We start from the raw sequence: 16,454 nt of genomic DNA on the forward strand, positions 1-16,454 counted from the left end.
AATAAAAAAGATAAGCTTTTGTAATATTGCATTATGTTTAGAAAAAATTGATGCAAAATAATAAGTATGCCCTGACAGGGTGGCTTTGTTCTTAAGGCCAATTAAAGCACGTCCTTCAAATCGAATTCATTGTCAACGTATGACCTTCCGTTAAGTGGGTTCCTGTTTCAACCACCGATTACCGATGATAGTCTTCAGGATAATTTAAATAATTTTTTATTTATTTATTTATGTATTTAATTTTAAAATAATTAATTACATATTTATTATAACAAAAAAAAAAACTTTGCTATAAAAAAATTCACATGTTAGGTACACGCACCTCTCATGAAAGAAACGGTTCACTCTTATAGGGTAAATTTCGTGATATTTACAATTCTGATATTGACTTTTGCTATGTTTATCAGATATCCTTGCGACCTTAAGCTTAAAGAAATTAACCCAGTATTTTACTCAATACTGACGAAAAAGACGTCAAATCTGGTTTCGAAATCAAATCCAGTTTTTACCAAAAAATACAAAATATTTAGTCTTAAGGACTTAAATTTGGCAAATAGTTTGCAAGTTTTTTTTTTCTGGCTCCACGAAATCGATGATTTATTTCAATACGGTTTTGTGTACAAGTCAGTCAGTGGTTAAATTTTCCAGTCAAAAGTCAGAATCAAAGATGCTATTAAGTACATTTCAGGAAAAAACTCTGTACTCACAAAAAAAAAAAATTGCATAAAATAAAACTTTTGGGATCAAAACCTCGTTGACAAACGAAATACACTGAAAGAATTTGGCATGAATCCATTAGATTAGGTATTTAGATTCCTTACTTTTTAACTAATTTAACGTTAGTTCCAAATTCTGCCACTGTACCATTGTTACAAAAAACAATTATTGTATGTATTCGTAATAACGTCAAATTATACGAATATATTAAATTTGTCTCCCAACGTAAAAAAAAAAACTGGTAAAAAAGAACCAAGTTCAGCAGATGTTACTTTGCCAAAAATGGATCAAGTTCAAGTTGTATCAGGGTAATAAAGTGACAGTTCCGGTTAAACTAAGCGACATCTAAAAAAATTTTTTGTATGAACGTTTTGTTCTTTATGACAATAAGGTTTTTAAGAATATCTACCGCTTCGCATAATAGTACAGGTAAAATAGTACATAAAATCAATAAATTAAAAAAAAAAGTTTGCTTTTGGGATAAGAACCAAGTACATAAAAAGTCTATAAAAAAAAGTTGGATGGAAGGGTGTTTTTTCGCGGACAAGAGGGAGGGGGTGAAGGTCAAAAATATACTGAAAAAATTTTTTTGTTGAATATCATCATATGACACATGTTTTCAAGGTATTTTTTGATGCTGAATCTAATGACATAAAAATAAAGTCAAAACGATTGCTCTAAGAAAAGTTATTTCCGATTAAAAAAAAAGTGTGCTTGTTTTTTGATCTCAACAGGTAAAATATAACCGAAATCCATGTGAAAAACATGCTACACTGACAAAATTTGGGATGAAGGTTTAAGATAAAACAGGGACAAAGGATTCATAAAGTTTTTAAAAATATTTTGGGTGAAAGGGTGTTTTTTTGATAGGTTAAGTTGTGTGTGAGAAAGGTATCATAACAGCTAACTTATATTTTATTAATTTTTAAAACTTGGTGAAATAGTTTTGGTTGGTATAAGAATTAAGAATCTATAAAAAGTAAAAAATTATTTTGAGTGAAAGGGTGTTTTTTTTTTCAAAAAATATCCCAAAAGCAAACTTTTTGCCAAGTTTCATGAGTGGAACAATTTTTTTTTTATAAATGCCTATTTTACCTGTACTATAATTTTTTTGTCAGATTATACAAATTTCTGGGAACAACATTATTCTAGAGAGGAAACTTGGCGGTTGCTTTTTGAACATTAGTCAAAAATAAAACCACAATAGTTATTTTAAGTATAGGAGTATTTTCTAAATTTATTTAATTTTAAGTTATTTTCTACAAAATGGCGCTCTCTCCTAATGTACTAATGTACTTTAACTATTTTTTTTTGCGTCTCGAAAAAACCTTCACAATAACTTACTTCGAAAACGCAATATAGGTACTGTCGTACTTATCAAGAATAAAGTCCATTTCAATATTTGAAATAAATATATTTGGGGAGCACATAAAATCGCAAAAAATAATCCAGATTTACATAAAAGTTGTTAAAAATGTTGCACTTGACATTAGAACTAAAAATATCGAAAGATTCAGATATCAGAGATGAAAAACTGTTTTTTTTTTCATATATAGTTTTAACAAGAAAAAAAGAACAATATTTCTTCAGCAAAATTATTGTAGGTAAATCTTAATCTTCTATGCATTTTTTTTTTTTCATAAATGGGCTTGAAATTAAAATAATTTTTTGAAACCCAAAAATACTGAAATACCAATTTTTCGTTAAAATTTCTTATTTTATTAAGTTTTAATTATAATAGTAAAAAGGAAAGTGGTATTGCGTATTGCCAAGCCAAGTTCCAACTCAGGCCATTTTTGACTTAGCTTATAGAGAACCAAAATTGTTCCTTTTTTTGCACTCACTGTTTTATTTACGAAAACCTTGTTTGCTAAAATTGTTAATTTTTACTTTCGATAAAGGTACTCCTAGGGCAAGTTTAGGATTCGTAAAAAAATCGAACTCGAGATAACAATTTTACATGACATTACGATGATGGAGAATGCCAAACAAGTGGGTCCGGCAATTCTGTCTGTCTGTCTGTCTGTCTGTCTGTCTGTCTGTCTGTCTGTCTGTCTGTAAAAACCTCGAGCTACAGCCTAAAGTACTGAAGTGATTTTCTTCAAACTTGGCAGTTAACAGTTTTGGGTGATTCCCTAGAGGACAAATTGAAGTTTTTTTTTTAGGACCAAAACTAACGGTACCTGTCATATAACGGAAACAGAAAAGTTGATTTATGTCAAAAAAGGCTCTAACGATTTTGATTAAAATTTTTCTGCTTACTGTTACAGATAAGAGCCTCCTTTGATAATAAAAAAACTATTTTTTGTACCGTTATTATCGGTACCTGCCATAGAACGGTTTTTTTGGATTTATGAATTTCTCATAAACGACAAAACAGATTTCGACCAAATTTTTAATACAGAAACGTTTAAACAATCATTATTTAAAAAAAATTTAAATTTTTCAAAAAACACATTTTTGGATTTTTAACAAATATGTATTTCAAATTTTTTTTTTGAAAAATCAATTTTTTGGAAACGAATTGGTGAAAAATTTTGAAATTTTGTTTTTATGTGTAAATTAATTATTTATTCAAAATTGCATATCAACTTTTTTTTTTGAAAATGTTAGAAAATTTTAAATTTTAAAAATTATTTTTTTAAAAAACGGCTCTAACGATTTTCGAAAAATTTTTTCTAAAAATTTCTTTTTATACAATAAATAAAATGGCATACTTAGTTTTTTGTAAAAGATCATTTAAAACGGTATTTAATTATTTATAAAAACAGATTTTATTTTTGCACCACTAACGAAATTCCGTGAAAATATCAAATTTTAAATTTTCTCTTATTTTGTTCAATGAAAAACAAGTACGTGCGACCCCAGTCGTGCAATTTATTTAAAAATTCCATGAGAAAATCATATCCTTTCAATAATTTCTTATCTATTAGTTTGACATTTTTGTTTGAAGTCGATTGAACTGAAATTCACTGCTGGGTCGCACTAACTTCCTTTTTTAATACAAAGGATAGATATAAATTAAAGTAAAAAAAAAAATGTATTTTTATTTATTTTTTCCAAAACTTTTTTTTTTGAAAAGTTGAATACATTTTGTCCTTCGAAAGGATAAGAAAGATTTGTCTATAAATTAAAAAAAAAACGATTGGTTCTATCTTTGAAGAAATATACGAGACATAAAGGCAACGCTATAGTATATAACTGTCATTCGAGTTTTTTTTTTGAGAAAAAACGTAAGTTTTGTTAAAATCACTAAAAGCACTATGTAAACTAATAACACCATAGCAATACGGCAATACCTCGAGTCTTAGAAATCACGCGAAAATCATCTAAAACAAGTTTCAAGCAAATCCATCCATTCGTTCAGGACCTATAGCTCGATTTTCAGATGAACGCACAGACAAAAGACGCACGGACGAAGATAATCTTAATTAATTTTTTTTTATTGATATAATTGGCTTCTACGCTTAAATCCTTTTTTAATAATGTCCTTGTTTCCGAAACTCTATAAAATTAGGCAATAACTTTTAACTCTTACCTAAGATTTCTAAATCATAAATTCAATGTTACGAGTAAAAGGGTTTAATATTTTTTACATGTGACCATCAAGGAGATATATTTTATAACTCCGGCAACACTTTGATTCAAATAGGAATCGTATGTTCATTTACCAAAACTTGCGTTTGCGTATAAAAATGTCTCTCTTTTGAAGAAGAGTAGCCACTCTGACACTGATTGGTGATGATGATAATAAAAGAGAATATGAAAAAAAAAAAACACTTGCAACGACTAGTAATAATCCAAAAAATAATTAAAACACACAAGAAATACTATTTGTTTATTAAAAATTCTTATAATTAAAAACAAAAATAAATAAAAAAAAAAAACAACAAACTTTGTATGTGTTTAAGTAAACAAAAAATTTCATCCCCTTTAAAAAAAAAAATGTGATATCACACACATTTCCTTTAGAAACATTTCACTCATTTCACTCTGTTTCTGATTTTTCTGCCCCAACAAAACTACAAGAAAAACACAAAAAAAAAGAAGAGAAGAAGCATCATCGCAAAATGTGGGTGCCTGCTTGCTACCACACAAACCAGACGGCAATTCGAATTCGATTCAGTTTAAATGTTCACTTCAACGCGACGACGTGTGTTCCAAGAAACTCATACAAAAAAAAAAAAAACGTGTATGAAACCGAAAGTTTAAAGCGGTCAATATAGTAAAAAATACAAAATAAAAAAAAAAAACAAAAAATTCTTACAAGAAAAAGAAAATAAAAAAAATACAAAATTTTCTTCACATCTTCGAAGTTTTTCGAATACAATTTAAAATTAGATTTCGATGAACCATCATACGACGACGTAGAATTTCAAAAAAGAAATAAAATTGTATTGAAAATTCGAAAATATATTTTTTCTTATTCGAAATCTATCCCCTGATCATTTATATACGTAAATAGTTTTGAGAAGAAGAATAAAAAAAATTATTTTTTTTTGCAAATTTTTCTATTACAACAAATAACGGTGTCACGTTCATAGTGCACACATAATCTCGTAATCGATTAACGAAAAAAATAAAATCCTTTTTTGGGTTTTTTTTGGAAAATTAAAAGAATTTTTTTTCAATTGGCGCTCGCAAAACATAGCAAGTTCATAGTTCACCCAACAAAGTAGAAAAAGAAGAAAAAAAAAAAACACGAGGATGGCCATGGTGGAAGGGATGACGTCTATCGATTTAGGGCCTATCCCACCGACAACACCAGAAACCTCCAGTGTTAACAGCACGGAGGCTGGTCTACAGGAAGAACACATTGAAACACCTGAAGAGAGGTTTGTTTTCATTAAATTTTCTACAAAAATAATTGTCTCATCAAATTCACTATATTGTTGTTGTTTTATGACCATAAGAGTATATTATATTGGGGACCTATAACTTCCCCTTATCCTGAGTGATGGGGTGGATGTCGATTGGAATTGAAATTTTTGTAAAAAAAAAAAAATTAAGAGTGACGTTTTATGTGTTTGCACATAAAACTCTCATCGATTTATTTGCCATCATTACACAAATGTTGGTATAGGTACCTTACTCACTTCTTCTACTTACTCTCAAAATATATTTATGTGTGTAGTTTTTGTTGGAGCTGAATGGCCTGAATGACAATTTATACCTACTACTCTTTAAACCAAAAACAACACAAAAAAAAAAAATGTATAGAAATATTTGGTTCCATGGAATGCGTCATTCTTTTGTGTAGAGTGGAGTTTTATCAATTTAAGGATACGCCGCCGCCGTCTTACCGTTGTGTATCCTTGTTTGTCAGTGTCAAAACGGGTGTGTAGCTCGATAGTGATGTCATATATTAAGTTGAAAGGACATTTTAGTTGGGAGAGTACGATGAAATTAGCTCGGTGTGTGTCATCGTTTTTTTTTTATGTTTTTTTTTATATAATTTTTTTTTATTCATTATTGCAAAAAAAATAATAATTACCGTGAAATGTTTGAAATCACATGATATCAAACCATTTGATTGGTCCTTTTACCAAGCCTAGTTTTTTTTTTGTCGTTCGTTCCTACCTGTTTTAAAATATTGTTGTCAATGAGTTTGTAAAAAGTGTATAGCAGCTCCATCTAGCGTTGTTCTTGTTACCCCTTTTTGTCAATTTAAATTTAATTTAATTAAATCATTCATTTAAAATTATGTTTAATGAATACTAATTTGGAACCAGACAAATTATTTAAAAAAAAAAAAACAAAAAAAAAAAGTTTAATTCATTGTTAATAAATAAATTAATGTGTTAATAAATTCAATGTGAATTTGTTTTGCTTTTATTGTTCGGTTGTTAGTTGTTTTTTTGTGATAATTTGTCTCAAATTTCCATATTTAGAGTTTTTTGTATTTTTCCTCGGAATAATTTACATGCATTTCCTGATGTTTTCTTTTGTGAATTAAATTTAAATTGCATTCATTGATAATGATTTGTGGATGTAAAATAATTTCGCAGATTGTGACCTGTTTAAGTTTTTTATCTATTGTGACTCACTATATTCAATAGATCACAAAGAAACTGTCAATAGAAAGTATAATGGTCTGTTATCATTTTTTTCTTTTTTTTTCTTTTTCTAAATGTGAGAGAATCTTTTATTGATTTAGATTCTATTTTTTTAAAATGTTTATTCAATATTCTTTAATTTTTTGTTTGAGTGAGGTAATTGTTTGAATAGATTTTAAGTGCAATATTGCATTTTTACTTGCGATATAGGTACTATATATCAAGTTATGTATTCGTACAAAAAAAAAAAGTTGAGATAACATTTTTCCATGACATTACGATGGTAGACAATGCCAAAAAAGTGGGTCCCGGAAGTCCGTCTGTCTGTCTGTCTGTCTGTCTGTCAGTCTGTCAGTCTGTCTGTCTGTCTGTATAAGGAGCTACAGCCTAAACGGATGGACCGATTAATGTCAAACTTGGTATGTAGCGTTATTTGGCGACTCTCCAGAGGGGTTTTTGGAATTAATTTTTTTGGACCAAAAATAACGGTACTTGTCATATACCGATTTTAGTAAAATTGGAATATCTCGAAAACGGCTCCAACGATTTTGTTTAAAAAATTCAAATGTTAGTTTTAAGCTAAGGTCTATCTTTCAATGAAAAAATTTTTTTTTGAAAATCATTATTAACGGTACCTGCCATAGAACCGTTTTTTTCAAATCCGATTATCTCCGAAACTGCTTATTCGATTTCAACGAAACTTTTTGTGAAGAAGCATTTATATAATCTAAATATACGCCAAAAATAAAATTAAAAAAAAAAATATTTTTGGATTTTTAAAAAAATTTTGAAAATTTTTTTTTGAAAAATCAAATTTTCGAAAACGGGACATTGAATTTTTTTGAAATTTGGTTTTTAGATGTTGATTACTGATTTCTACAAAATGGCATACCAATTTTATTTTAAAACTTTTTTTCCAAAAAATTATTTATAAAAAATTAGTTTTTTAAAAAACGGCTCTAACGATTTTGAAAATTTTTTTTCTAAAAATGCATGTTAATATATCAATCAAAACTGCATATTTGTTTTGGAGGGCAATTTAATTTCAGATTTTATTTTATTTTTTTTAAAAAACGAATTTTATTTTTTTTTCCAGATTTCTATATAAAAAGTCTTAAAAATTTAAGCAACTTTAACTCTAAGAGCAAGTACGTGCGACCCCAGTCGTGCAATTTATTTTTTTTTCAATTCAATTGCATTAAACTTGCAATTGTCCTGATTTTCTACTCTTCATATCTTTACTATTTAATCAGTTAAAGGAAATGACATTTTTTTTTTTTTAACTTTTTGTTTTAATGTGAATGAAAGACATTGGTTTTGTATTGTTTATTGCTACGCAAAGAAAAAAATATTATTGCGAGAATAACACATTAAAAGATTATTTTTGACGAATAGAAGTTATTTTTATCAGCTGAATTATTGTTGTTCAGAAATTGGTATAAAAGAGCTTTTATTTTGAATCTAATTCTGCTATCAATTATTTTAAATTAAATCAAGAAAATAAAAAATATTAAAATGTAAGCATTTTGCACGCATTAAAAGTAATAAGTCGATTTTTAACTCTAATTAATTAATCTGTTCAAAGTGTGACTTAAAAAAAAATTTAAATTACTTAATTTCGCTGCGTGCCGTTCAAGAACAAATGGTGTAAAAAGTTGAAAACGAATTTGAAATATAAAAAATTGAGGCATTCAACTTTATATAATAATTTCACCATCAATCTGCTTTCCCAAATCATTAAAATTGCTCTTCTAATTATGAACATAAATCAATGCACAATGTGTCCATTCAATATTTTTTTTACTGTTCTTCAAATTTCTTACAATATTGTCTATTTGTTTTTACATTAGTTTTAATATTTGGTGGAAATTGAAAAAAATATTTAATATACCAATGAGAGTCAGGGTGAGAATTTTTTGTATGCTTATCGATTTTGAATGTAAATCATAAATTTAGTTAATGTTATTCATTGAACATTGAATTTTAAATATTTTTTTTCATGTTCATCAATATGAAATATTTAAAAAAAATTAAGCTTACAAGTGGGCTGTATAGAAGAAGGGATGTATTTGCCCTCATTTGGGCGTGAGGAGTATTTTTGTATAAAGTGACTTAAAATAGAAAAAAAAATGATTAAAAATCAACGGAACTGCCTACAATACCTTTTAAGAAATCTAAGAACTGTTTATTTGTTATTATGTATTTGGAAAAAAAAAAATACTTCGAATACTTTTTGAAAAGTTTTGAAATAACATTTTTTCAAAAATTTGATCATTTTTAAAAATTGATTAAAACCCATTTATTCCCAAAGTCCTTTAAAACTAAAAATTCAAATTTTTGGTAGCAAAACTTTATTAAATACGGTCATAGGAACACAAAAAAATATTTTTAATTTTTTTAAAAAAAGTAACTAATGTGTTTATTAATCTGTACCCAAGCAGGTACAATGGGAGGATACGGGTTCTAATTTTTCATATGAAATTTTTTTAGAGCAAACTTTTTGAATGTTTGAAGCTTGGAATTTTAGTAGATTTTAAGAAAAAAAAAAAAAAACACATTCTGAAATGTAATGAACCACGTTTGAACAACATTTCACTGAAATGTAGGCAAATCTTCTTGGAAACTGGCTGCGGTTTTGTAATAATTCCAACAGTTTACCAGTGTACAAGTTAGCCTTGACGTAAAACGAATTGATCAACTGGTGGTGTAGTTCGGCAGTCCATACCCTTATTACCCGCTATTGCCTATAATTCTATGTTTCCGTTGAAAATGTCCCCTTTACTCTTTTTGAAATATTTCTTTTTATACGAGGTTCTTATTTTATTTTAGTAGTAATAAACATTCAGCCCTAGAATCAGGTTTATAAGGTTTTCCTCTTTTGGACTTTTTGAACATTGATGACCATAATATTTGATCAATTGTAAGTTTTTGTCTGCAAATGGATTTTCCCATTGTACCCAAGCTGGTACACCTTACTTCAAAGTTACTAAAATCGGGCAGTAATACATTTTTTTTTTAATTTTTGTCTTTTTCCTGTTTATAAAAACTATTTTAAAAGTTTTTAGGAAAAAACAAAAAAATAATATATAAAAAAAATATTTGATTTGTTACCAAATATAAAACAACCTCAAAAAAACCGACGTAAACGCAAATCGTACCTCACTCCGAGTAATAAAAAAAATTACATTTTACATTTTTTTGTCATAAACTGAACTGCAATATGTTGTCAACATGTCCAGAGACCAACAAAAATAATATTTGATCAAAACAAATGAGAGATAAGTCAACGGTAAAGCGAAATAGTCCATGAATTTTTTGTACCCAAGCGGGTACAGTGGTAGTAAATGGGTTAAAACTGATTTGTCGAGATATTGTGAAGCAACCCTAACACGTTTTGTTTTTCTTGGCCATACGAAAAAAATAGCCCTGTGCTCGAAGAGATAGTCGTTATTATGGCGACATTTTAGACTATAGGAAGAATTCTTTAATTTGCGAGGAATTGTAGGTACACAATAATTTAAATCTAGAAAATTAAATATCCCAGAAATGCCAAAATCTCGAAAATAAAATAGAAAAATAAAAAAAAGATATATTCAAAATTGTCTAAGTACCTACCTACTCACTGAAACATTAACTGAACCAAAAGTAATGGTCATTATACAAACAAATCAAATTAAACTATTTTTTTGTAATCGCAGAAACTTTTTTGAATATGATATTTTTATTAGAGCAGCGCACAAATAAAACCCTTCACAACTTATTGTTCTATTGATTTGATGTTCTTTAGTTCGTCTTTCAGTCAAGCTACCTACAAGCTTATACTAATTCTTTACATGACCATTTTCAAAAAGAAGTAAGAATTTATTAAAAAAATCAACGTCAGAAAAAATAAACTCCATCTAAGGCATTAATTTTTTGTCCATATAAAAAAAAGTTACACATACGCCCCAGTGTTCATCTAAGCTTTCTAATAAGTCTACCGTGTTTATGACTCTTTTGATCTGGAAAATGTCTACCAACAAACTTATATTTTATTATTGAATGGTATTGAAGCATATCAAAAGAAAATTTTAAGCTGTTTCAAATTTCTTTAAGTCCTAAATCTTAAAATTACTTTGAAGATTTTAATAATATCAAAGGTGTGAAATCTGACATCAATCAATTCTATATGCATCACTGGCCAATTGATTTAATTTTTTTTTTTTTTTTGTATAATGTAGTAATTGTATAGTTCCTTGACATTTAAGTAATTCTATTTTGGATGTCATTGAGCTTTATGAAATCGATTTAACTTTGGAGGTCAGTAAAAGTTGTTTTCTTTCTTATACTTTTTGTTTATTTATTGGAATTGATATTAATAAATATATAATTAACATGTTCATTCTAAATACATTGAACTTGTTAATGATTTTTGTTGTTTGTATATACAAGTGTGAATGGTGGTCTTGCGCCATTGACTTTTACCAAGTATTGGGAAGATGTATTGTACTTTGCTTAAAACCATGTGAAGTAATCTAATTTTCACTTCACAAAATAAATCTAGTACAGAAGTTTACTATTAAACGATTGAGGTCAAGTTTTTTAGTATTTTGATGTTTTTTTTTTTGTGTTTTTGTTTTATGATAAATATTTTAAATTTTATGTAGACTCTGTCTATCTACATCTTCTTCATATTGATTTAACATCTTCGACTCAATCAAATGATGCGTAGTGTACATTCTCACAATGATGTTTAACTTTAAGAATTTTTCAAAGAGAATTTCATCTTCCAGTGACTACTGTCATAACAAGCTCAGAGATTTATTTAAATATTTATCAATAATAAAACGTCACGTGCTAAAAAAATATAATATGGTGCAGTTGTTAATCATTTCGCTGACAGTTGTTGTTGCTCCACAAGCGATAACGATTTTTCTTTTTTCCATATCAGGCTTACTTAGGGTTTGTTAAATTACTCTCTTAATAAGATACTCGTATTTTGTATAATAAAATATGTGTTGCAATATTTTAATTTGTATTTTATTTGTTTAAAAAAAAAACACAAAAGTAACTGGTTGACTAATCTGATAAATCATAAAGAAGACACTTGAGCTACTTGTAAACATTTTCGAAAAGAACTTTTTGTTTACACTTGGTGATTTTTTTTTCTTTGTGTTGTTCCTTATTTTATTTTAGATACAAAAAAAAATGTTTTTAATTAGATTAGAGACATAATGAAGGTTATTTGAGTTAGTAAACAAAACGTTTTCTCTCTACAGTTTGTTGAACACAGATGCGTTGCGCATCTAATATGGCTTTTAATAAATTAATTTACACAAGTTATGAGTCAGAATTGTTGTATTAAATATTAATTGCAGCTTAGAATTAAATGAGTCGATGACGAAATATTTATGCCATTTTTTTTTGTTTTTCTTTGAATTTGGAACACTAATTAAGCTATTTATTGTGTTATTTAAAAATAAAAAAGAATTTTGTAGGTCAAAACGCATACATTTAGCTTAGTGAGAGATGAGATACACAAACAAAAAAATTGTGATTTTTGTCGGCTTTGTCGGATTCTGTATTAAATTAAGCGGATTTCTGCATGGTTTTTTGCAAAAATGGATTCCGTCTTAAAATAGTGCAAATTTTAAACAAATCCACTTAATTTAAAAGGAAATCATCTTATTTTTATGTGGAAACATTTTAATAAATAAAAATAACACTGGCAACCACTGAGGATCGATCCTACAACTTTTGGGTCACTAGGCGAGTGTTTTACCATCAGCCTATCTCACTGTTGGTAATAAGTATAATAAACTACAACTAAAGCTGAAATCTGACGATGATTTTGAAATCGTTAGTCGGTTTTTTTAAGATGAAAATGAAATCAAGGTTATCTTAAATTTAATAGAATTTAAGCCTATTCCACTTATTTTAAGCGGAATATTATTTTAACTGAAGGGTTGATTTAAAAAGGACATCATCTTATTTTAAGGTGCCCTTTTTATCTCCGTGTAGAATAAAAACGTGGATTTTCGTCAATAATTATTGGGTTCGCAGTTTTTTAATTTGGTCTTTGATTCAATTCGCCACATTAATTAAATTTGTTTAGCACTATTTACCTATTCCATTTTGCAAAAACAATTTCTGTTTTTGCTAAAACTTGTTTTAATAAATGTTTGATTAGTGGAGTAACTAAAGCTAAAAAATTGGCAATATTAGGGAACCCGGCCGAACAGCTTAGATTTTGATGATTTTTTTTTTTTCAAACGTCGGTAATTAAAAATACTTTAAAGTCTATAGATTAAAAATTGCCGGTGTTGCCGTTTTGATTTTTTAAATTTAATTGAAGATTTTTGTGAACAAAAACAAATTTTTTTCAAAAATTTTTCTTAAATTTTATAAATTAATTGATGCCAAAAGATTGTCTAGGAAATTCAACGAAAAAAAATATATGGTAGTGAGGGACAATCTTATATAGTTCAAGCGATAGATGCAATTTTCTTATTAATTGACTTCAAACACAAAAAAAAATATTTGAACACAACGGCAACACCTACAATATTCAAATATACATTTTTTAAAAGCTATAAGCTTAGTCATATATGTAAAATTAAAATTAAGTTAATTGAATCAACGGCTTTTGAAAGAATGGTATTTGAACTCAGATTTTTGAAAAAAAAAAATTATTGAAAAAATTTTAACATGTCGTTTTTTAAACTTTGTCGTAATATAAAATGCATTTATTTTCAAATTTTTTTGGCCGCATTTATTATGATTTCAATTTATAAAAGGAAATGTCAATATGTATTACGGTTTATGAAAAAAATTAAAAAGTATTTCATTTTCGAAGAACTTTTTTTAATAAAAGTTTTGAAAAAAAATGTAACTTATTTTTTTTTTAAAGTTCAACATCTAAACATAAAATTATTTTTCATTCATTTAATAACCCTTACTGTTGAAAGTTGAATAGCAAAAATTTAAAGTTCCAATTTTCCACAGTCTTTGAGAAAATTAATTATTTCAATGCAAAAATTCAGTTTTTATAAAAAAAACCATTGAAATTGAAGTAATTTTTCATTTTTTTTTTTTTCAAAAGTGTGATATATTTTACCTTTTTTGCTTCGAAATTCAACTGATAATATTTATGGCCAAAAATTTTTTTTAATTTATTTATTTATATATTTTATTAGAAAAAGTTTGGAAAAAAGTCATTTTAAATTTTTCTAGTAACATTTTTTTTTAATTCTGAGTTTGAGGACCATTTTTTCAAAAACTCTTAATTAAATTTATTGGATTTAAATTTAAGAGATAAGAATGAGCTTCTGGATTTTTAAAAATGTATTTTTAAATATTGTAGGTGTTGCCGTTATTTTCAAAATATTTTTTTTTGTGTTTGAGGTCAGAATGTTAAAAAATTGCATTTATCGCTTAAACGATGGAAGATTGTCCCTTGCTGCCTTTTATATATTTTCCTTAAATTACCTAGAGAATCTTTTGCTATCATTTGTTTTATGAAATTTAAGCAAAAAAAAATGGTTTTGTTAAAAAAAAAAATAATTTTAATTTAAAAAAACAATACGGCAACACCGGCAATTTTTAATCTATAGACTTTAAAGTATTTTTAATTACCTACGTTTGAAAAAAAAAAATAGGCAAAATCAGAGCTGTTCAGCCGGGTTCCCTAATAATTTGCTTTAGTTACTCTACTAGATATATTTATTTATTTTAATTATCTTTTTTTTATTATTTTCTGTAGTATTGACAAGCTTTTGAATTTTTTGTCATCCAATTTCGCAAAATTAATAAAAATGTAATAGGTATTGCTAAGTTACATATACATATAGAAAATTATTTGGCAAAATAAAAAATCGCCAAAAATATCCCACCTATGATTTCTTTTTCTACCCCCTTGGAATTATTGCATAGACTTAAAATTTTTAAAAAATCCTTTTTTAGGACAATAGAAGGCTTACCTCGACAAAATCTCATGAAATCAAACGTCCGCGATTCGAGATTTTATAAGTCCAACTTGGTTGAAAATTTTTGCAAAACAATTTTTGTCCCGGATTTAAGGATTGAATGAAATGCTTACATACTGTTTCGTTATCAGTTTGACAACTGACTACAGCCTTAAAATTGAGTTCTACATAGTGTTAGTTGAGATAGAGCTAGGTTAGAAATCATTCATACAACTTCAATGTTCAACCTTTGGCGAACAATTTCCAAAGCAAGAGAGCCAAATAATACGAAATGCATTTTATCTAAGCTCTTCAAACTTCTTCATTTTGGTCTATCATTTAACGGAATTTATAATATCCGCCCCAAAAAGAGCTTCGGTGTCGTTTTAGGTCATCAGTTGTAGAAGATGACCTTTATAATCTTTGTAAGCTTTTTTGCAGAGCGTGGAACCAACCACACGAAGGTTTTACCACCAGAATTTTTGAAATCAGCAAAATAATAATTTATTGCCGTACCTGTTTCCAGCACAATTATTTGCCCTGCAGACACTGAGCACAATTCTGCACAGTGATTTAAACTGTTTCCTTTTAAAATATAATCAGAAGCAGTTTAAGCACCACAAACTTTCTGATTCGCTTTTTCAGCCAGCATTCAGTATTATAATCAAAGTATATTTGTAATAAAAAATATAAATGATTAGGGTAAATTAATATTTATAGTCAGTTAACTTCTCTACCTATCTGAAGTTCTTACAAATTTGCTAATAGCCCCAGACCAAATTAACATTTGCAAGTAAAATTGTTTTTAATGCAATTTTCTTTCTGTTGCCATCAGAAATAAGTTCATAAGCGCACCGTGACAGGAAAATATTATTACATATTACATTTAAAGCTTGTATAATATTTCTTGACTTGGAAACTTCAAATATCAGTATCCAAAAATCTCACATATCAGACGGTACCTTACTGTACTGATCAAACATTTTGTACATGCATCAGAGTTGTTTTAGCAGATGTCAAAGAGAATCTAAAATAAACAACCTCACACTAAATCAATTTTAACAGTTAAAAACTTTTACACTTGTCAAATCGTGCGGAATGAGCTTTTAAATCTAATTAAGTAAAATGTTGTTTTCACACTTTGTTTTTCGCAAAACTTGTATTTACAACATTCTTAAATCCGTTTATAGTTATTCAGAAAGATTAAAAAGTCTAATTAAATATCAACAAAATCTTCAAATTTTGTTGGCCATGTACTAAGAACTATTTAGTCCAAGTCCTATTGCATGCCAAAATTCTCCATTATTTATGTTACGTATTGACATTTAAGATTTCCTTTAATTAGTTGAAATCTGATAGAAATTCAACCCTTGTTTATATCTGTTTATATGTTTGCAAAAGCCATACGTTTCCACTTACCGGCTTAGATTACAATTTAAAAGTATCTAGAATACTAGTTGGTATAGATTAAGAATTATTCCGATCTAACTATTGCAAAGTTGCTTAATCAACAAGATATGTGTATATACAATCGCCAATCTGCCTTCACCCACGAATGTACAGAAAAAAACAAGGTCATCTTAGTGAGTAGTTCTGACTAACAAGTCATTTTTGGCCCTGAAGTGCAAGGGTTGTATTTTACAGTAAGCAATAATAATCTTTGTTCATGTGGCCGATGAGTGTATCTAAAGCATTTTATTGAAATTTTCCTGGCTGTTTTTTGTTTTCTATTTATTTT

The 16,454-nt window shown here is 27.6% G+C and overlaps 1 protein-coding gene across 3 annotated transcripts in view; it reads left to right on the forward strand.

Moving 5' to 3' along the window:
* Positions 1 to 16,454, forward strand: part of LOC129907081 (protein GDAP2 homolog) — a 65,372-nt gene that overhangs the window by 38,674 nt on the left and 10,244 nt on the right. The window contains exon 1 of one of the 3 annotated variants that reach the window (XM_055983126.1): positions 5,373 to 5,552. The exons of the other annotated variants lie outside the window; for them this stretch is intronic. Within the exon in view, the coding sequence (XP_055839101.1) occupies positions 5,425 to 5,552 (128 nt within the window). The 5' untranslated portion in view covers positions 5,373 to 5,424. Of the gene's footprint in view, positions 1 to 5,372; positions 5,553 to 16,454 lie in introns of those variants that run through there. 3 annotated transcript variants of the gene reach the window in all.

The sequence above is a fragment of the Episyrphus balteatus genome, chromosome 1 (assembly GCF_945859705.1).
Source record: "Episyrphus balteatus chromosome 1, idEpiBalt1.1, whole genome shotgun sequence".
In the NCBI taxonomy this organism is placed as follows: domain Eukaryota; kingdom Metazoa; phylum Arthropoda; class Insecta; order Diptera; family Syrphidae; genus Episyrphus; species Episyrphus balteatus.